The sequence below is a fragment of the Galeopterus variegatus genome, unplaced genomic scaffold (genome assembly GCF_000696425.1).
Source record: "Galeopterus variegatus unplaced genomic scaffold, G_variegatus-3.0.2 Scaffold3251, whole genome shotgun sequence".
NCBI classification, from domain to species: domain Eukaryota; kingdom Metazoa; phylum Chordata; class Mammalia; order Dermoptera; family Cynocephalidae; genus Galeopterus; species Galeopterus variegatus.
This window is the reverse complement of record NW_007729362.1, coordinates 214791-236506: the sequence shown is the minus strand read 5'-3', so window position 1 is coordinate 236506 and position 21716 is coordinate 214791. Positions and strand designations below refer to the sequence as shown.

Genomic DNA, 21716 nt, shown 5'->3' with positions numbered 1-21716 from the left:
GTGCACTCTCCTCGTTTCCTCAGCACAAAGCTCCTCCTGTCTCCTGTTGGAAATGCTCTCATCCAGGTTTCACCACCTAATGGCCAGAAATCTGCAGGGAGCAGGGCTGAACTGGTGATTCTGAACAGGGGAGGGGGCTCCACACAATCTCATCTGACTCCAGCTGTGTTTACCATCCAACTGGGTAAAAGGGAATTTGGGGGAAAAGTGAGCAATATCACCCCAGGTTTTCACCTCCTCTAAGAGTTACTAATAGAAGATATAATTATGGAGTTATACTGAACAGTGCATGGAATAAACACAGAATAAAAGGTAAAGCTCACCGGGGCATAAACCACTCCAAAGCAACAGTGTCTATAGGGGAGAGTATTCCAGAAGAGAGAAAGGGCTTTCCTCTGGATTTCTCATCATTTGAGCTCTACGACTTCTCTATTTTAATACCTGACCAAGAGAGAAAGCAACCCCACACCCTCTCTAAACATTTGTATCTTGTGCCTATAATTTTAAAAGAAGTTTCACCAGAAGACAATCAGAAAACAATTCTCTCTTGATTAAACAGAAACGCTCCTCTCCTCTACCTTCTTTTCGTCCATAGAAATTTCCATTTTTTTCAGGGGATGGCCCTGCAGAGGACACGTGGGCCAGACATTAAATGAAGCCACTGCTCTGCTTGGCTCTGACCTGAATGGAACAGCTATAAATAACAGGAAACCCAATTCCTCTGGTAATTGAGATATACTCAAAATTCAGTAAAATTCATACGCTGCAGCTTCAACCACATCCGTTCACAGGTGGGTGGTCACCATGTGGAGGAAGCTGGTCCCTTCATCTTGTTCTGGCTTTTTCAGGACTGAGGAGCCCTTGCCTGACGTGAGGCAGCATGGAAGCCCTCTGAGATGGGCAGAGGTGGCCCGCACAGGCCTAGGGATCGGACGCCCAACCCCATCTCATCAGTGCTGCACACAGATGAACAGGCTGAAGAGGGGACGCTGGCAGGAAGCTGTGAACTTCGGAGATGCACAGGCTGCATAAACACTGTGTTGTCACCATCCGGTCTCCCAGGCTCCTGCTTAATGGAGGTGACAGAACGAGGAGATAATAAGGTTGTGACTGGGGAGTTGTGTTCGGTCTGGCCAATCTGTTATTTCATTTCTGCATTTTTGAACAAGTGCCCAGAGGCAACGGCAATGGCTGCAGTTGGCTGAAAAGTAAATTACTGAATAAATTCTACTGCCAACAAGAGGCAATGGCTTTTTTTGTTTGTTTGTTTGTTTGTTTTGAAGAGTTGGGGGTGGAGGGGATTTGGAGTATGGAGGGAAAGGCATTCTAAGTGGCGTTAAGGCAGCTTAAAATATCTTTGTAAAACTTGGTTAATTCTAAAAGTTTTAAACTAGAATCTTACACTCTATACTTTGGGATCGTGTTTTATATTTTCAGAAAATTTACATGGTGACTAAAGCTCCATGCTTTAGATATGTGTTTCTGCAATTCAGTTATCTAGTCCCTATGTGGGCACGTAAAAAAAAAAAAAAAATCTAGCTTATAAAACACTTAATGGATCTTATTTCACGTTATAATATACTAAGGAGTAGTTGAAAATAAAATGATTGTTAAACCTCAAAAAAAGACAAAAATACATACATGTATACATTTCAGGGTCAAGGATTCCCATGGCTTGAATAGTATGAGGGAGGGGAAGAGGTAAATAATCTATTCAAAAAAACCCGTGAGGCTTTTGCTGCATCATGACTATAATTTGGTACTAAATCATTTGAGACTGTATGAAGTATGAATTACACATACAAGTTCTCCCCCCTATCTAATTTTTCATCCAAATACTGTGCTGCCACTCCTCTTGTGTCATGGGATGTTAACTTGGGGATGGACAACTCACAAGTGAAGTATAAGGACTTCAGGTGATTCCTAAGGAGAAATATAGCCAGTGCTGACAAAGGGCACCAATGAAGCAAGGCCTGGGCATTGGTCAGACCCCTCTGTGTCTCTTCCTAGGTAATGCTGAATTTGCTACAGGGCCTTGGCAGCACGGGGTTTTGCTCAGCTGCGACTCACCCCAGCAAGTGACTGTGAAGTAACCACAGGCTGGGTGTGGCCTGCTTCCAAGGAGCAGACCCGCAGCTGGTGCCTGCCTGGTAACACCTGCAGAGCCAGCCCTGGCCTTAACATAAGCATTCCTAATGTTGCCTGTAATAAATCAAAAGCCACAATCCAGGCTGATGCGATCTGAAATGACCTTTTCATCAAGATCTAACCTTAGACCAAGCTTTCTCTTTTGCTCTGCCTTCAGATGGGAACACAGACTTTAGTTGTGTTGCAAGGGTTTCAAAGAGAAAGTATTTACATTTCAAGGTAAATAAAAGAAATCCCAGCATAAAAGAGATACAGGAAATCCTGTACTTTTAGTAATCACTCTATCCCAGAAGATAAACAAATGTGACTAAAAATAAAAGTAGCTGATATTTGAGTTCTGACTACATGCCAAGTTCTGTGCTAAGCACATTACAATGACTCTCATTTTATCCTCATGACAACCTTATAACATGTTTGTACAGATGAGGAAACAGAGAGAGTGTGTGTTAAACTACTAGTTCTGTGCTAAGCACATTACAATGACTCTCATTTTATCCTCATGACAACCTTATAACATGCTTGTACAGATGAGGAAACAGAGAGAGTGTGTGTTAAACTACTGAAGTCTACACAGTAGGAGATGGCAACTGGGATTCAAAGCCAGATCAGCCCAAGCTCCTTAATCTGCTCTAATACATAAGCTCATAGTCCAAATATTTTATTTTCTGGACCCTGTGAACTATTTTCCTCTGTGCTTCAGAGGAAAATAATGTTGTAAGGTAGACCAAAATACACATAAGAGACCCAGGCTATATACACAGTATTACCTCAGTTTTTTGAGCAAATTGTGCCATATGTATGCAAAACCACACTGAACTTTTTATATGTTAAAAACTAGAAGGGATCTGCTAAACTAACAATGATCTTCAAACGATTTAGGATAAACATCTTTTCTTATTAAGAAAATAACTATGGAAACACTTATTTACAAACTGGCTTGTGTGTCTCCCAAGCAGATTATGATGAGTACTTTTAAGAAATACCTTTAGCTTACCTGAATAATTCATTCAACAACAGACATTTTAGATCTCTTTCTATAAGCCAGGTTATAGGCCAAGTGTTGAGGGATTATGACATAATGACAAATTTCTACCCTCAAGGAGCTTATCAACTACTTAATAAATGAAATATACACTATATCTACCAAACAATAATAATGTCATCTTCAAATATAAATCAGAATTGTTATGAAGTTAATCTGATCATTCTTTCAACTGCATAAATCTGAGGCCTGTTTTTTTCTGCTAGTAAGTCCCAAACATTTCTAAGAATGTCACATACCTCCACATCACCTGATCACAACGGCAGAAACCCAGAGCCAGCCTGGGCTCACTCCTCAGCCCTCACAGCCGATTGATCATCAAATCTTGGGCATGTTAACTTCTTAAAAGCCATCAACCCATTCCCTCCTCTTCCTATTTCTTAGTTTGGGCCTTATCCATTTTTGCCAAGATTTCTGCAATCAACAAGCTTTTCTTTCCCCTCAATATGAATGGTTTTATTGGCTTTCCTGATTATAACAGAAATATATATTCAGTATAAAACTTTGTTCAGATAATAAAGATATAATGAAAAAGAGAAGTTACCCATCATCTTGCCACCTAGAAATAATCATGATTAGGAGGTTTTTTCTAGGCTTATAGATCTTTTTTATCCTCAAACTAAAATTGTATCCTACTACACCTACTCTCTTGTAAACTTCTTTTTTCACTTACATGATGTGCCACAGATATCTTTTCAGGTAATAACCGTAGCTCATCACTTCTTGTTAAAACAGCTCGATACTTGAGGGCGGGATGTGCCTGAGCTCATTCTATCAGCTGAGTACGCCCTGTGGCTCTAGTCTGGCAGCATCCCTTTGTGGAACTCACCCCCCTTCCCCCAAACCATGCAATTCTGTTCCACACAGGTGGCAGGTGTGGAGCCAGTCCTGATGCCTTGACTCTCCCCAGTCTCCAAAGGTGGACACATAACCCAGCAGCCTCTACCTGACTAAGGCTCAGGGGTAACGTGGGTTCACAATCCAAATCCTGCCACTCACAGTTTCCCTACGATAAGTCAGAGCTACTTCTGAAGTCAACGTCTTTCTGCTGGAGTCACTAAGCTGGTACGGTGGAAGTCTGGAACTGCAGGTGGTCCCTTCTGCCCCTGTGAAGACAGTCTTCCTGAGAATGACACCAGCCTAGAGAAACTCAAAGCTGAGCTATGGAAAGAGTGAAGATGTCCTCCCAGCCCTGAACACAGTTCTGCCTAAAGCCAGTTTGAACAATTCCCAGGGACAAAAGCCAACAAACCCTGTGACCAAGGCAATCTGACAGAAATCCTACCTAACACACCATACCTCAAGACATTTAGGATGTTTCCAATTCTTGACTATTTAAATCAACAGATATGTGTCAGTGCACTCTCTAAACTCTGCAGAGGATTTCTAGCAGTCTCTACACATACAGACTTGTCCCTTCCTATCTTCTTCACTGCTCTCTAACCCCAATCCATCTTCTGTGTTGCTTGACAAGGTATCCTTTGAAACAAATATGTGACATGGCAGTTTCCTGCTGAAAAGCTCCACCTCTGTCAGGATGAAGTAGGGCCTGGCACAGCCATCACTCCAGCTTCATCCCTGCTCAGAGCCCTACTGATACCTCTGCTCTACGCTGACCCACTTGGGGCATGTTTTTCCATCTTATCTCACACTGGCAAGTGTATTGTATGTCTATCTCTTCCTCCTCCCTTTACGTCTCAGCTCACATCGCCTCCCAGTTGAGGGATTTCCCAACTCACCAAAACTGAGATAAACCATAGACCATAAAAAGTTAGGCCTTTATTACACATGACTGTCTCCCCAAATGGACCATATGCTCCCTGACAACTGGGCTGTGTTTTATGTACCTGACTTCCCAGAGCCCAGAGCATAGTAGAAGTTGAGTAAATATTTTTTGAATGCACAACTGATTAAGTCAGTGCTGAATGCTTAACTAACTGGTGTGATTGACTATGTAGGTAGGTCTACATGACCAGGCAGCAGAGGCCATGCCTAAGCCACGTTTAGCATCGTGCTCTTTACACACAAGCTCCAAAATGAAGGCCCATTCTTGGGATTAATCATTAGCCACGGTAGCTCAACACTCTATCCCAACACCTAGCCCAAGTGTATGTTACAAGTGCCCAGTAAATATCTACAGAACTGAAAAATTAACAGATCTTTTTACCTAGGCCACAAGACAGATGTTGGAAAAAAAGGAAACAAATAATATACAGACTTTTAAGACTCCAACATCATTGGAGTCTAAATACTGTCTTTCATTCAACATTCAGCACATTTATTGAGCACCGACTGCGAGACAGGCAACAACTTAGGAGTTAAGGATATACCAGTGAACAAGCATGGGACTCCCCACATTGAGCACATTCAGCTGGAGAGATAGATAATAAGTAAACTAAATAATCCAGTGTTGCCAATGAAGAAAATAAGCACAATTGATTTTGTGATCAGTATTGAACTCTAGTTAATGATGTCATGCTCAAGCATCTAAAGGTTCTTTAATGCACCAAGAAAAAAAAGTAGACTGATGGATGGTGAGAGAACTGACATATGGATTGATATGTCATAGAACAATGACAACCAATAAAGCAAGCTGTTAATTGTGGAATCTAGGCTGTGGGTTTCCAGTGTACATTTCTTCCACTTTTTTTTGTATGTTTGAGAAACGTCATAAAAATGTTGGGAAAGAATATTGGCTGCAATCATATTCGTGATATTTTTGTAGATTCTAACGATGACACTGATATGATAGAAAAAGCTTCATTGAAAAATAAAGTGTGTCACACAAGAAGTAATCTGGTTTTTAAAACTGTTCACAGTGATGTTATGCCTCAAATTTTACCCAAACTGACTTTTTTCTAATGGTGGTTCAAGGGAGAAGTTGGGATGTAGGCTGGGGAATCTACAACGTACGCTTGAGGTGGAGAGATGAGTGTCGGAATCACAGACAGAAGGCACACCACAGTGAGTTTTCCAAGCATCAAAAAGCACTTTAGGAGGAATGGAGTCCTTAGAATAACATTACTACTGAAGCCCGAGATTCAGACTGAAGGAACCACAAGGCCGATCCTATTACTTAAGGGTCTGCACAGAGGTAAAAGGCAAGAGTCCTCCGATACAAGTGAAAGGCCAAAAAGGCAGTTTGAATTACAAACAGCTCCTTGGCTAGCTATGTCCTAAAAGTAAAACTGTACGTGGAAGCAACTGATCCTCAGCCACAGCCAACAGTTTTACCATTTGTATGAAAAGGAACCAGCTGATTTCCTAAAACTCCTCTTTTGTCAGGCAAAGTTTTTGATCCACAAGCCAACATTCTGATCTGATCATGCAAATAAAAATGACTGTGAGCCCCAAATCCTGGGAGAAATTCAGAGAGTTAGAGTATCAGTGATAAAGACATTCAGTGTGGTTTGAACTCCTGAAAGCCCAACCATGTGAGCAAGTTCTCTGGGAAGATGGAAGAGTAAGATGAGTCCATGGACCACAAGAAGCTTCATTTTGTACAACCATTCTTACCCTTCCCTACACTGCTGCACGGACTAAAAACAGGACAGACGTTAGTGTTCATTCTTAATTTAATTCAACTGACACAAATGTTTTCTGAATGCCTACTATGTGCCAGGCATTCTTTAAGATGTTCGAGTTTCAGCAATGAACCAAATAGACAAAACCCCTACCATTATACACCTCATATTCCAGGGGAGGAAAAAGAAAATAAATAGAAGTGAAATGAAGTTATAGAGGAAAATAAAGCAGGGCAAGGGAGTAAGAAGTTGGGGGAGAGAGGAGTTGAATTTTGAAAGGGAGATCAGTTTCACTGAAGTGACAATTATGTTAAAAACCTGAAGGAGTAGGTGGAGAAGCCTAAGAATCTTCCAGAGGATGGGTCAACCAATGCAAAGGTCCTGGGATGGGAGTGTACTCGGCCCACTCAAGAAACAGCAAGGAGGCTACAGAGGCACGGGCAAGAAGAACTATAGCCAGAGATGAGGTCAGACAGGTAGCGGGGCCTTGAGGCCACTGGGGTGACCTGCCTCTCCCTACAGCAAGACACTGGGAGCCAAGGCATTTTGATCTGACTTGTGTTTTAATTAACTGCATTGGGGAAAACTCGGTCTCTTGGTTCTTTATTCACTAATTCAACAAATATTCACTTAATACCAATGATGTACAGGGAATCACACCAGGCACTGAGGAATCAGCAGGGATGATGCTCGTGGAGCCTACAAAGTGGGATGGGGCTGGAATGCAGGTGCTGTGAAAGCCACACAGCAGGAGTGCCTGGCTCAGCGAAGGAGGCTTTCTGCAAGATGTGACACCTCACCAAAGGATGAGCAGGACTAGAGGCCAGCGGGAAATGGGGACTTCCAGGCAAAGTAATGGCACATGCAGTGGCCAGGATGCCAGAGAGAACTTGGCACCCTGGAAGACACTCAAAAGCCAAGAGGCAGCAAGACAACACAGGAGAGGCTGAGAGGCCAGCAGAGGCCAGGTGGTGGAAGAATGACAGGAGCTTAGATTTAGGAATTAGTATGGGCAAATATCGCACGACTTCCTCAAAGGCTTCCATGGTACACCAAGGCATTCATCTGAGAAAAGAGGAGATGAGGCTGGACCTATCGGGATGCCCCAGGGAAGAGGACCAGGGCTGCTCTGTGTCGACGGGAGCGTCAATAAGTTCCAGCTCCGGTCACATGTCTGTAGTAAGAGGCAGATTATACCTCAGGAGCCACGTCATCTCCCATGTACAAACTGGGAGCAACAGTCCTGGCACATTCTTGCTCACTGGGACACTGGCAGGCTTGAATAAGAAAACACAAGAGGGGTCTCAGAAGCCTGGTGTCCTAAAACACCGTCACTGCAAGCATTGCTCACTTCACACTGACCAGGTGGGCTTTGTCTCACCAGGGACAATTTACTCTGCAATCATAGTTTTAGTCCTGTTTTGCCGGCCCAGGGGAATTGAAACAATGGACAAAGGCCACCTGTTGATCTTACCCACCCAACTGGCCAGAGGACTGGCTGCTGAGCATAAAGTGAAAAGCTAGAAAAACCCTGCTGTCCAGCACTGGAGAGGACTCACCTCCTTCTATAGGCAAAGAAATGGTGCACAGAAACCTTCGGAGAAAGAGGAAGAGATGGTCTTTTTCTAAATGGCTAACGCTGGTGGACTGTGGCAGGTGAGGTGGAAGAAGTCAGAATTCAAGTTCAATGTGGCATTGAAGCCTGTGTTCATCAGTTCACCTTGACCACTTGGTTGTCAATGCGGCATGGGACAGTGATTCCCAAAGTGTGGTGCCAGGACCAGGAGCATGGACATCATCTGGGACTTGTTAAAAAGCAAATTCTGGAGCCCACCCCAGACTTTGGGGGTGAGGCCTGGCAATCTGTTTTAGCAAGCCCTCCAGGTGATTTTAACGGGCGATCAAATTTGAGAACCACTAGCAGACAGGAAAGAGGAAGAACTATGGGTGAGATACTGCCTTCTCCATCTTATTTTTCTGTGGATAGATTTCTTTCATTAATTTATGGAGGTATAATGCACCTTGTTTGGGACTGTGAAAAATAAGACATTTCCTTCAGGAGTTTAACACAAACACTGTGCACAGTGGCCTAAAGGAAGAGACTAAAATAAAGCCTAGATATAGGGCCAAGTAAAGTATCCGGCAAGCACGGAAAAAGCAACGGTTACTTCTGAACAAGAAATAACAAAAGCATCCCCAATTAAATTCAAATTAGGAGCTAACCACTTGAAAACAATATTTCAAGTCTGCGTAAAACCCTGAAAAACACTGATATATTAAGTGGGAAAAAGAAGAGAAAATTTTAGTATGTATGTTACAACTATGTAAAAATATACATGAGAAAAAGACAATGGCTACACTAGGGTTATGAGAGTCTTACAGTGGGAGCAGGCTTTCCCTGTTTTTGCAATAGGGTTACTTTTCTTTTTAAGTTTGATTGGAAAGATGGAGGAAGTCTAGTCTTAAAGAAAAAAAGAAAATTTTGTTATAAGGATGATTTGAAGGAGGCGGGGTGGTGAGGAATCTGTTTGGTGTCTTCAGAGACAAGCAGGCTGAGGCTGGGGCCAGGACCTGGGGAGGGATGTGGCGGGGGAAGAAAAGGGAAGGGGGCTCGGGGTCAGAGAGCCTAGGGTCTTGAATACTTTGCTTTGGAGTTTGGACATGACTCCATGGACAAAGGGAAGACACTGCAGTTGTTGAGGAGAAATACCTTGATCCTCTGAGCTTTGAAGAGCTGGCTCTCGTGGCCCAAAGAAGGCTTTAGTGCCTACTTCAGAAGCCACGCTAGCATGTGGACAAAGGGGAAAGCAGGAACCGGGGCTGGGAGGAGGAATGACTGGACTTACCAACTTCCTGGGAAAAAACCATCACTCAACAGATCTAGTCAAATGCCTCAGTGCTGCCTGACAACCAGTCCCTGTACAAGCTGCTTAGGAAGGTATCAGGAATAGGCTAGTTGACACATCCTAAACTGTGCATGGAGAAGATGGTTCCAGGGAACTTCTGAGATTGGGGGCAAAACAGTACCGAAAAACAAGGCTTTTTAACTGGTAAAAACCCCACAATGTGGCAAGGAGATGAGTTAGAGAAGAAACAGAAGGAGCCTAAAAGTGAGAAGTGTACCATGAATATTTAGGAAAGCAAACACACTCTGGTCTGGCATGTTTCATTTCACTGCTCCTGAAGATGCTGCACCAAGAGTATGTTTTTCTCTTTCCTGGTCCTCCTGCTGGGCCTTCTTCGACTTGCCTTCCCCATGCTAACGGCACTGTACACATTCAAGAACACTACCAAATCTTTTTTTTTTTTTTTTTTTTTTGGTTTTTTCGTGTTCAGAAAGGGGATCGCAACCCTTGGCTTGGTGTCGCCCACACCGCGCTCAGCCAGTGAGCGCACCGGCTATTCCCATATAGGATCCGAACCCGCGGTGGGAGCGACGCTGCGCTCCCTGCGCTGCACTCTCCCAAGTGCTCCATGGGGCCGGCCCCAAATCTTATAGTAAGACAGCTGAACTTGAAGACTTGATTCTACAAGAATGACTCATCCTATTCCTGCAGTCTCCAAACTTTTCACTGTGTACCCCATCAGTGGAAAACAATCTAAGTTCACAAGTGTCTGAGTACACCCTCAATATATATGCATATTTATACATCAATTATATAATGTTTACTATCAGCCCATACACTAAGCACTAGTATATTTGTTTCATTTAAAAGTTAATAAGGAATAAATATAACTTTCCATGCTTTTGTCTCATATTCAGATAAACAGTCTGTCCCTTCAAACTACTAGAACTTACCCAAAGGGCGAGGAGCTAGAGGATTCTATCGGAAAAGATGCTGTGAACTGGACTTTACCCCTTCATCACGTAAAAAGAAATAGGCCCTCTGGGGAGGAAACACCCAAGTTCATTGGGAAGTAGGGTGCAGAAGACACTGTTTTCTGTTGCAAATTCTCCAGCCCGGACACATCCAAAATGATAAAGGTCTCAAACTGCTTCATTTCCATATTTTCTCCATTAAAGACGGCCTCATGCATCAGAAAGGCTTCCATTAACCTTTTACTTGATGGAGTGAGCAGCTGCTATGGTTTGAATGTTTGTCCCCTCCAAAGCTCAGGTGGAGCTTACTGAATTCCCAATATGGTATTTGAAAGGTGGGCCTTTAAGAGGTGATTGGATCATGAGAGCCACGCCCTCATGAGTGGACTAATGGGTTATCACAGGAGAGCAAATGAGTACATTATCACACGTTCTTGCTTGACCCTCACTATGTGATCCCCACCAGGACGAAGGCCCTCAGCAGATGTGCCCCCTGGACCTTTGACTTCCCAGGCTCCAAAACCAAGAAATACATTTCATTTTCTTATACAATACCGTTTCAGGTATTCTGTCAGAAGCAACAGAAAACGAACTGATTCAGCAACCACTGATGCTAATTGCCTTGCTCCCATTATCTCATTAGGAGTTATAACATGCTGATTTTCTCACTCTTCATTTCTTTTGCATTTATTAGTCATGATTTCCCCATGATTAGCAACTTTCTCTGAACCATTTGATTATCTTCAAATATAATTTGTGTTAGAAAGCAGGATTGAAGCTGGATTCTTTCCCTTTATTTTTCAGAGTAAAGAGTGGGTGTCTAGCAACTTGCAAAGTTGAGAAACTAGTTTTTCTTGTCTTGCATATCACTCTAGAATCATTCATTTTTCATCTGTTTGATTTCGATCCACTACAGTCAACGTTCTTTGGATGCTCAAGTTACCCCATGCTTTGGATCCTGTGTCCTTCTGATTCTACCCCAGCGGTCTTTCTTAGCTTCCTTGCTTTCTTGCGTGACAAGATGTCCCACAATGAATATTTCTTGCCTCAGACCTGGAATCAGCTATTTACTCCAGGAGAGAGTTCCTTTTAGCAGAAAAAGGTATTTAGGGAATCCCAATCTAAGAGCTACGAATACTCATTGCTACTGGGTTGTCTTTTACTTTTGGTCCTTTTCAAAGCACAGAACTAGAAAACATTTTATTTTTATTTTATTTATTTTTGGTTGGCTGGCTGGTAAGGGGATATGAACCCTTCACCTTGGTGTTACAAGGCTATGCTCTAACCAACTGGGCTAACTGGCCAAGCCCATTTTCTTTTTAAAGAAAAAAAAGTGAGTTCATATTGTTATTTCCTATTCAAGCTGAGGATTACATGATCTTTACTTAAATTCTTCAAGTACCCACCCCTCTCATGCATACTGAAAATCTTGATTCCTATGCTATATCTATAATAGTTTCAAATAACAATATAAGTATTTCCCAGTACAAATGTACAGTCAAATGACTGTTTTAAAGTCATTTGAAGTAATCATTTTCTCTGTGAGGGGTTAACACCAACTGGAGACATACCTAGGCTTGTCTCACTTTTTTCAATGTGTTTTCAAGTTTCAGTGAATGCTTTCTTTCTTCTTAATTTTTTTTATTGTGGTAGTAAAAAACATGTAACATTAAATTTACCATTTTAACCATTTTTAAGTGTATGGTTCAGTAGTTTAAGTATATTCACATTGTTGTGCAACAGATCTCCAGAACTTCGTTTACCTTGCAACACTGAAACTCCATACCCATTGAACACTAATCCCCCCCACCCCCCCAGCCCTTGGTAATCACCTTTCTGTTTTCTATTTCTATGATTTTGACTGTTTTAAATACTTCATGAGTGGAATCATACAGTATTTTTTTTGTGATTCATTTCACTTAGAATAATGTCCTTGAGGTTCATCCATGTAGCATGTGATAGGATTTTCTTGCTTTTCAAGGCTGAGTATATTCCATTGTACATATACGACATATTTTCTTTAACCATTCATATGTCAACGGACATTTGGGTTGCTTCCACCTCTTGGCTATTGTGAATAATACTGCAATGAACACGGTGTGCAATATCCCTTCAAGACCATGCTTCAAATTCTTTTGAATATTTTATTTTCTTTTAAAATTATGTAAAACACTTACATAGTTCCAAAGTCAAAACAATGTACATTAAGAGACATTTACCTTCTATCGCCATCCCTGCACACTCATCTTCTATTAGTGATCACTTAATTAGTTTATTTATCCTTCTATTGTTTCTTTTGCAAATATGAGCTAATTCATATGCATTAACACATATACACACTCTTCCTCTATACTTTTCTAATACAGAAGATAGTAGCTCTCTGCTGTCCTGCACCTTGGTTTTTATCTTTTAATATATCCTAGAGATGTCTCTCCTTGAGTGGAGACCTTCTTCATCCCTTTTCATCAAAAGTACTTCACTATATCAATGGACCATGTTATTCATTCAGTCCCTATGATGAATACTTGGGTTGTTTCCAGTCTCTTCCCATTACAAATACTCATGATGCTACACTAAATGTCCTTGTGCACAAGCCATTTCTTATTTTTGCTCCTCTATCTTTGGGATAGATTCCTAGATTTGAGAATGCTCAAAGAAAAATGCACAGGTAGTTTTGCTAGACCATGACAAACACCTTCCCCTGGGGTAGCATCGTGTTGCCTTCTCACCACTGGGGTAGGAGAAGATGGGTTTCCCTTAGCCTCGCCACCTGAAGAGGTATGCCGTGAAACTTTTGGATTATTGCCAGTCTGTACGTAGGACATGGCATCTTGGTACAGGATTAAAATGCATTTCTCTTATTGTGGCTGAGGTTAACATCACTTTACGTTTAGAGCAATAAATTTCTTTTTTCTTCTGAACTGTTAGTAACTTTTTCTCATTTTTCTTTTGGATCTTGAAACAACTAAATTTCTACAAGCTCTTTATATAAATGAGTATATTAAGGATACTAACTCTCTGTCTGTGATATAATTTGTTTTGGTGTTATTGGTTGTTTTGCCACACAAGTTCTTTTAAGAAAGGCAGGCAAACGTATCAATTTTCCCTGTGATTCCTGCTGATTTCTGAGTCAGGAAACCTATCCTCCTCCTAGTTAACAGAAATTAATCCATGGTTTTGTTTTCAGATAGATTTTAAGCAGTAAATTTTTTTCAATTCAATCCAACAATACTGCTGAAATCCTCCAACCATGAAAACAAAATAGGTTTGTAGGACTCTGAATTCCAACATTCTAAAAGATAACTTTATATTTTCTGGAAAAGCTTCTTCTCTACTTTCTGTATACAGGGAAACATCATCTCTTAGAGGGCACACACATACCATATCACTCAGGCAGTTTTGCCCATTTTGGGCACAGATGACATCTTATTTCACTTGATGTAACACATGGGTCATTTCTTAGGTTATTGTGTGCCACCTCCCCTGAGTCTCTCAAAGTTACACAGCAAAGTCAAACCGCAGGCTAACTCTAATCATGCCTCAACATGCTGACAGCCATCTGTCACTTAATGTGCCAAATATGAGTTCGTCCCCTGAACTGTGCCCCAGGGACAGGTTGCAATAGCAGGATGATATAGCTCCAGGAATAATAATGTTTACGATGCACACAGCATGCTCTCACAAATCTCTATGAGCCAAAAAGAACACTGAAACATGAGCTGATTTTTAAAATTACTCCTCTCATCAGCCATACCTCTTCTTAACTCTCCTTCTCTTCTACACCCAAGGATAAGTCGAACCTGTTCTCCATTACATTTAGGGAATCTGAGCAAAAGGTCACCTTCAGGTGATTGCATACAATGGGGAGGTGCAATCACAGGTGGAAAGGGAAGGGCAGGGGTCCCTTGGGACTTGACTCAAAGGAAAAACAGATTCACATCTCAAAAATTAATTCTAGTATGCAAACATCTGGATTAAAATTGTTCTGATAATTTTGGAAAATGGGAATTCTCCGCTCTGAGCACCCAAATGAACTGCTCAACTCTTGCGAACTTTCATTCCCAGAAAAGGTCTTCACCTCATCACTAAAGTCTATTAACTTACATAATAAAATGATTTTTGGCACAAACACTATCAAATTTGGTATTTGGCCCCACAGCCCTCAGCTACTTAGCAATGAGGCTAGAAGCAGGTAACAGATAGCAACAGTAAGAAATGGTGAACGGGGGTGAAGGACACTACAGAGACAGAACAATTCTAAGAGCCTCGCAGTTGGGGCCAGTCAGTTCATCGTTGTTTAGTGGCTGCTCTCACAAGATAAGAATGAAGCTGAGGTTAAAATAGTTCCATTTTAAAAAGGCTTTTTTTTTTTAAGTTTGTTGCTTAAATCATTAAGGTTTAATTATTTGGAAAATGGATTGACATGACCTCGTTTCTCATTAATGATGAAGTGGACCCTAAACAGCATGTGTGTGGCATGAAACGCATTTAGTGCCTGCCAATCCAAAGTCAACCCACAGTCCTCTCCCAAATGGTTTCTAATAATACTTTGTATTGAACATTTTTCTCCAGAATATTTCTAAGGCTTTTCACAAAATGCTCACAAGGCCTTTCAATTCCAATTTTTAAAAGAATTCAGTTATTCCCAAGGAAGAGGTTTAATAGCACACACTTCTACAGATAAGGGTCCTGAGAATCGTTAACACAAAATGGATTTTTTTTCTAATCTAATTTTCCCATCTATCTCTGGCAGCTTCTGGAAAGCAGAGGTGAAACATGAATACTCACGGAACATGGTATAAAACTGCTGAGGGTTCAGATTCCATTTTCCCCATGGGGTTTTGTGGCCTTTAGACTGGGCATAATTAGCATGATTAAATTCTGGTTCGGTACCAAATGAATCGAGGACTCGGAGCATGCACCTGAAAGAAAAAAGCCACGTATGTAAAACCACCACCTTGACCCCAAAGTTCAGAAGGTAAAAATTCTAACCCTTCCTTCAGGGACTACCAAAACCGAACAAATACTTTTAATTAGAAATGTTACTGTGCAAGAATTGAGAGGCTTTAGAATAGCTTGTATACCAAACATCCACATGCGTGACTTCAGAGCCCGAGTTACCATACAGCAGACACGATTTGCTTCTGATTGGATGACTAATCATAGAAGATCGCTCAAATAAAGCTGAAATGGGAGACTGCCAAGTTCACTTTTGTATATCCAGCATCTAACCAGGGCTGAACATGCAGTGGGTACTTAATCAACAGATGTAGAAAAAACAAGGAGCTTCCATTTTTAGAGGTCTTATTTTGCTTAAAGCATATGACATGTGTTATCTCTCTCACAACTGTTCAACATTTTCAGCAATTAACCAGAGTATTTGATTATAGGTAAAGCTTAGAATCTTGCTCAATAGACAGTGGCGATTTCTGTGTATTTGTTAATAAAAGAGCTTTATTGCATTTCATTTGGCTATTCCACTAAAGCCTTAGATCAGGGCCACTTCTGGTCTACCACCTATTTTTGTATGGCCTGTGAGCAAAGAATGGTCTTTACATTCTAAAATGCTTTAAAAAAAATATTTTGTGATGTGTAAAAGTTTTACGAAATTCAGATTTTGTCATTCAAAAGTAAAGTTTCATTTGAACACAGCCACAACCCTGTTGTTTCCCTACTGTGTATTGCTGCTTTCATTCTGTAACAGCAGAGTTGAGGAGCTACAGCAGACACAGTATGTATGTCCCACAAAGACTAAAATATTTACTAGCTGGCCCTTTGCAGAAAAAACTTGCCTACCCCTGCCTAACAGTGCACAAAGAATGACCAATCTGAAAGAGGAATCAATACTGAAAGAAAAATTCATTGATTTGGGCTACATTTACTTCACTGATTCTAACAACAGTAATGTAAATTTAACTTGTGGATGGCTAATAAAAATAGCTCTATTTTCTGTAGAATAATACTCCTTAATAACTTTTACTGGACCAATAAGCATAAAAGACTAAATTTTAGAATCAGATGATAGCAATGATTTTTAAGGACTCAGTTTTTTTTTTTTTTTTTTTTTTTAAATCAGTGCATTCTTTATTGCAGACTGAAGCCATGGGGCTCACTCATACTGTGAGTTCGGATTTGGTGGCTTCTCTGACTGCCAGGCTTTCCCTACGAGGCAAGGGCAAACTCTCCACACAGAATAGAAAACAACTTCCAGAAGCAGCCCCTTCAAAGGGCATGCAGTGAGGCCCTGAGAAGCAGGCAGCTTGGCATATGGGGATAATCAGAAAGGCATGGTCTGGAGAGCCAGCAAACTCAATCGTCATCTCCTGATGACCGCAGGGCACTCCCACCACTGGAAGTGTCACACAGACTCTTCTGACTCAGTTTCTTTCTTCCTTTTCACACTCTGGGGAAGTCATTCTTTTAAAACTTTTTATTTGCACTGCAATGTACAATTCAGAAAAAAAAATTCAAACACTAGATTGGATTTTCCAGTATGTGGACTCATAAACTGCAGTTTTGGGGTGCTGATTTTCTCATTGGAGATTACCACCATTTGTCTAGAATTCCTTGTTTGGGATTCTTGAATGGCTCTCACGAATACGCTCTCATCACAGGGGTAAATTTTGCAATATCATCGAGGACATGTTACCAGTCTGGCAGCCAACAGGTGGACAGAAATGGGAACCCACAGTCTAAGAGAAAGAAAGCTAGGAGCCCAAGGAACTGAACAATGCTTTTTGTCCCTGCTCTCTGAGGAGCTCAGAGCCTTCCTTTCCTCTTCTTCATAAAACATTCCCATTTATAAACTTTTTTTTCCTTTTAAAATAAGATGCAAAAGGAACTGATTGGAGCCAGTATATTTTATTCTGGGAAAGATGGCAGTGTTCAGAAAGCAGCAGGGACAATGTGGCAGCTCTGCAGAAGGTCGCTACGAGAGGAGAGAGGAGGGGAAGGGACACACACTGAGAACCTGCACTGGGATCCATCAGCACTATTTTGTGAGTCTGAGACTGCAGTGCCCTGTGTGGGCATAGCACAGAGAAACGGCCACCTGCTCTTCAGGAGCCTTGCCTGAAAGGTTCCAGCTCCTTCCACATATTTGAGATCAACTCTAAAAGTCTATATTCCTCTCTAGCTTTGGCCGGTGACTGTATTTTTAACTTGGTGGTTTATTATTGTTATTTTTAATTTGGACAATTAAACCCTGATGAGAAAAGATGCCTGGCAGGACTTCACCTTATCACTGAGGTCTATTGACTTAAGTGATAAATTGATTTTTGGCACTAGCACTATCAAATTTGGTATTTGGCTTCACAGCCCTCAGCTAATTGGAAATGAGGCTAGAGACAGGTAAACCAATATAGCAACAGCAATTATGGTGAATGGGGGAGGACACCATAGAACCAGAAAAATTCCAAGAGCCCAGCAGTTGGGGCCAGTCAATTCATCACTATTTAGTGGCTGCTCTCATGACATGACCCTGTAAATAATCACTGCTATTGACAACAGTGACATCAAGTCAGCAAGAGAAGGTAAACTTTCACTCTGGACTCAGGATTTAAACAGTGAGTAAAGTACAAAACCGAGTTTAAACAGTTCCATTTAAAAACAGCTACATTTTTTTCTTTCAAAAGTCTGTTGCTTAAGCCATTAAGGTTTAATTATTTGGAAAACGGACTGACATAACCTCGATCCTTATTAATAATGAAGTGGACCCTAAATAGCATTTGTGTAGCGTGAACTGTGTTCAGTGCCTGCCAATCCAAAGTCGCCCCAAAGTCCTCTCCCAAATGGTTTTTAATGATACTTTGTATAGAACATTTTTCTCCAGAACATTTCCGAGGCTTCTCACAAAATGCTCACATGGCCTTTCAATTCTAATTTTAAAAACTGTTATTCCCAAGGAAAAGGCTTAACAGCACACACTCCTACAGTCTAGACTTTCGTACCACACCTAGACATAAGCTAACTGAGGTCAGGCTCTTTGCGACAGAAGACTAGAGATTGGATGTCTCTCAGAGACTTAGAATTCTACATCCTTTTACTTGAGCCTTTGGCTTAGGATTGTTTATTTTCTAGCTTACTTAGGTTTGTTTTATACACTAGAGGTCAGGAGGCTGAAGTTCTGTGATGAGGAGGTTTAATATTATAGTTTTCCTTCTCCAATCATTTTCTTCATCTGTGTGTTTTGGAACTGTGTTTATGTTGTTAAAAAGAGATTTGCCTGATGCCCGAGGCAGCTGGCCCTCGTCTTACAGGGATGGCAGCAGCACTGCCACGTGATTCCTGGAGCATTCTCTTTGCTCTCTGCCACACTGCTATGAGATGGATACTCACAAACTCCTTGCCAGCAGCTAATTTCTAATTTTTAGTTTGATGTAAAACATGGCAATCTTGGACTGTTTGCTCCTTATTTCCTTGTATGCCTCAACACCTAGCAAAGTCCTCATATGAAGCAATGGATTTGAGATCTGCAGTACCCAGCAGAACACTAGTCACATGTAGGCGTTTCATATGTGTGTAAGTGAACTGCCCAGGCCCCTACATAAATTGGACAGACTTTACAAATATTTTTCCAAGATCAACGGGCCTCAATCATTTGCTCCTAATTAAAAGATCAGATGGTAACATCATATTTAAGCAAAATACATGCTATCAACCAAGATGAATATAGAGTCCTGACAATTTCTAATTTTTAAGGTGAATGAAATGGGCGAGAAACTTTCTGGAGGACCTGCTTGGGCTTTTGAGGAAATCTAAGCTTCATCACACCACCAAGACTGCAGGGCTAAAGCACTAACAGACCTCCTGCCAGCTAATATCACTAACACAGATGACTTATTAAAGAAAGGCAGATAAAACATTATATTCTTCCATAAAACCCCCTCTGAGAGGGTGCCTTTTCATCCAACAAGAATCAAATACCAATCAATGGTGGCCATTTTAATAACGAAATCGTCCTTTTTAATTGACCTAAACACTACCACTGAGAATATTTTTCCATCCAAACAGCCCTTCTTAATGGTGAGAATATGTGAGTCTAGGGAAGCCTATACTGCTCCATTTCTTTTGCACATTTATCAGCTGTGTGCCATTCACAAAATGCCAGAAAACAGCTCTACCTTTTAGTGTTGTAGCTATTAAAGAAAAAATTGTTTACTAAATGGTTTATTATCTAAGAAGAAATATGGTTATTTCCACGTAATTGAGAACAAATGTGATGGCCTATGATTCATGAAGATCAAGAAGGAAAAAATAAAAAACCTGATGCAAAAGGTAGAGTGGTACCTGACCCAAGCCAAGGTTTTATTTTATGTGTTTACTTATTTATTTTTAATTTTAAATTTTTATGAAACTATCTCTCAAGGAAACGAAAAGAGCACAGTCTTTAATTAATAAGTCCCTTTCCTTGGTCTTTGAATGTTTCACTGTCCAATGAGAAAATCACTGCTATTGAAAAGAAAATTGCAAGGAAATTCTACAGATAATGGGTATTTTCCCCCGCTCTGTGTTTTTGAGAAGATTCTTAATATTTTCAATTTTCATTTCTAATTTCTAAAGGAGTCCCAATCTGACATAACTTTGGAGATTAAAGTTAATAATATTAAACTTTAAAATTCTCTTTACACGATAACAGTAGAAAACAAACATATGGGGAGATTTCCAAGTCATACTAATTGAAAGATTTTCAAAGTGATCTCTTAGGAAGCTAATTCACACTGTAGGTCAACATTTACTAGCAGCTGGTACAGTGTATACTTAGTCTTCACGATTTTTACCCAAATCCATGTACTATTTACATTAAGTAAAATATGATCTTTATTTAAATTTATTCACCTTTCTAAATTTTTTAAATGAAACTTAATTTTTATTTTTAATTTTTTTTCTGGCATTTAATATCAGAATAAAGGAAATTTTTATAGACCATAAATGAAAGCCAGTATCAACTGCAATAGACGGAAGAAGACAAAAAAAAAGCATATAACCCTTCTTAAAGTACTATTAAATTCAAAATAGATGCTTTTGTCTGCAGACAGCTACTCTCACTTTGTTAAAAATGCACATAAATGTTAAAGGAAGTGTTGGAGATATAGTAGCATCAAACTAAGCCTTTTCTGAGAAAGATTCAAAGAAAACTAAAAAATTAATAAATCTCATTATATAATTCAGAGCATTTAGTGCCATGTTTGAATACCATGTAAAACTGTTTCAAATACTAAACCATGGTCTCAAAACCACACCAGGGAAACACTGACCTATTCTGCTGAATAACAAAGACTGTGCACGAGTACACATGCACTGCAGTCATATGAAGCATGGACTTATCTTAAAAAGTGCATGGCCCCAGCATTCAGACAAGGTATTCCCAGCCTTGCCTTCCAAGAACGACAAGAATACTGATGAGGGTAAAGGTAAGAGACATGAATCATCATTTCAAACCTAAGGACCACAGGAAATGACACTGTCCACATTTATCAAAATTGCTATTTGATTAAACAGATGTGACTGATGTAGGCACACTGAGAGAGGAATGCTAAGTATTAAGGGATGGTAAAAAGGAGGTTGGATACTTGTTTTCTACTCTTAAGAAATCAATGACAATAATGAATAGCCCTAGAAAGTAGAAAGTCACTGTGGAGAATGTGAATTTCAATTAGGACTGAGAAACACACTCCATACAGTTTAAAAGATAATATTTGATAAGCTTTTTCTACCTGCAAGCCACACAACCCTTGTTAGGGGAAAAAAAAAAAAAAAGCGGTAAAAACTTAAGAATGGCATGCACCACTTACTGGTAATGAACCCAGGATGGTCCCAGAGTCTTCTTGAATTGAGCAAGTCCTACAATGTCAATATAAATGAGCTCAACAATTCTGTCTCCTACAGTTGGGCAGCCAGATCGGTTTCCCACAACCTTCTTCATTATTCTAGAGAAAGGGCAGAAGAGAGGGGAAAAAAGAAACCATTTACTCTGAGGTACTAAATTTGGCAACTTTAACAAGAAAATAACCATCCCCAAAATCCTTATGAGAGATGACAGTGCAACCCTTCAAACTCTGCTCCTATCTAAATTCTTCCTACCCTCCAGGGCCAACCTAGATGCCTGATTCTTGTAAAAGCAAATGGTAGTGTAAAAACTCAGCCTTTGAAATCAAGGAAGATTCGTGTCTGAATCCTTCTC

General features: G+C 40.5%; 1 protein-coding gene across 1 annotated transcript in view; it reads right to left on the bottom strand.

Moving 5' to 3' along the window:
* LOC103600145 (alpha-1,6-mannosylglycoprotein 6-beta-N-acetylglucosaminyltransferase A) overlaps positions 1-21716 on the bottom strand; it is a gene marked incomplete at its 3' end in the record, with an annotated part of 135550 nt that overhangs the window by 401 nt on the left and 113433 nt on the right. Inside the window, exons 9-10 of the mRNA XM_008584376.1 lie at positions 21328-21462; positions 15323-15456 (exon numbers count right to left, since the gene is read on the bottom strand). Coding sequence (XP_008582598.1) covers positions 15323-15456; positions 21328-21462 — 269 coding nt within the window. The remainder of the gene's footprint in view (positions 1-15322; positions 15457-21327; positions 21463-21716) is intronic.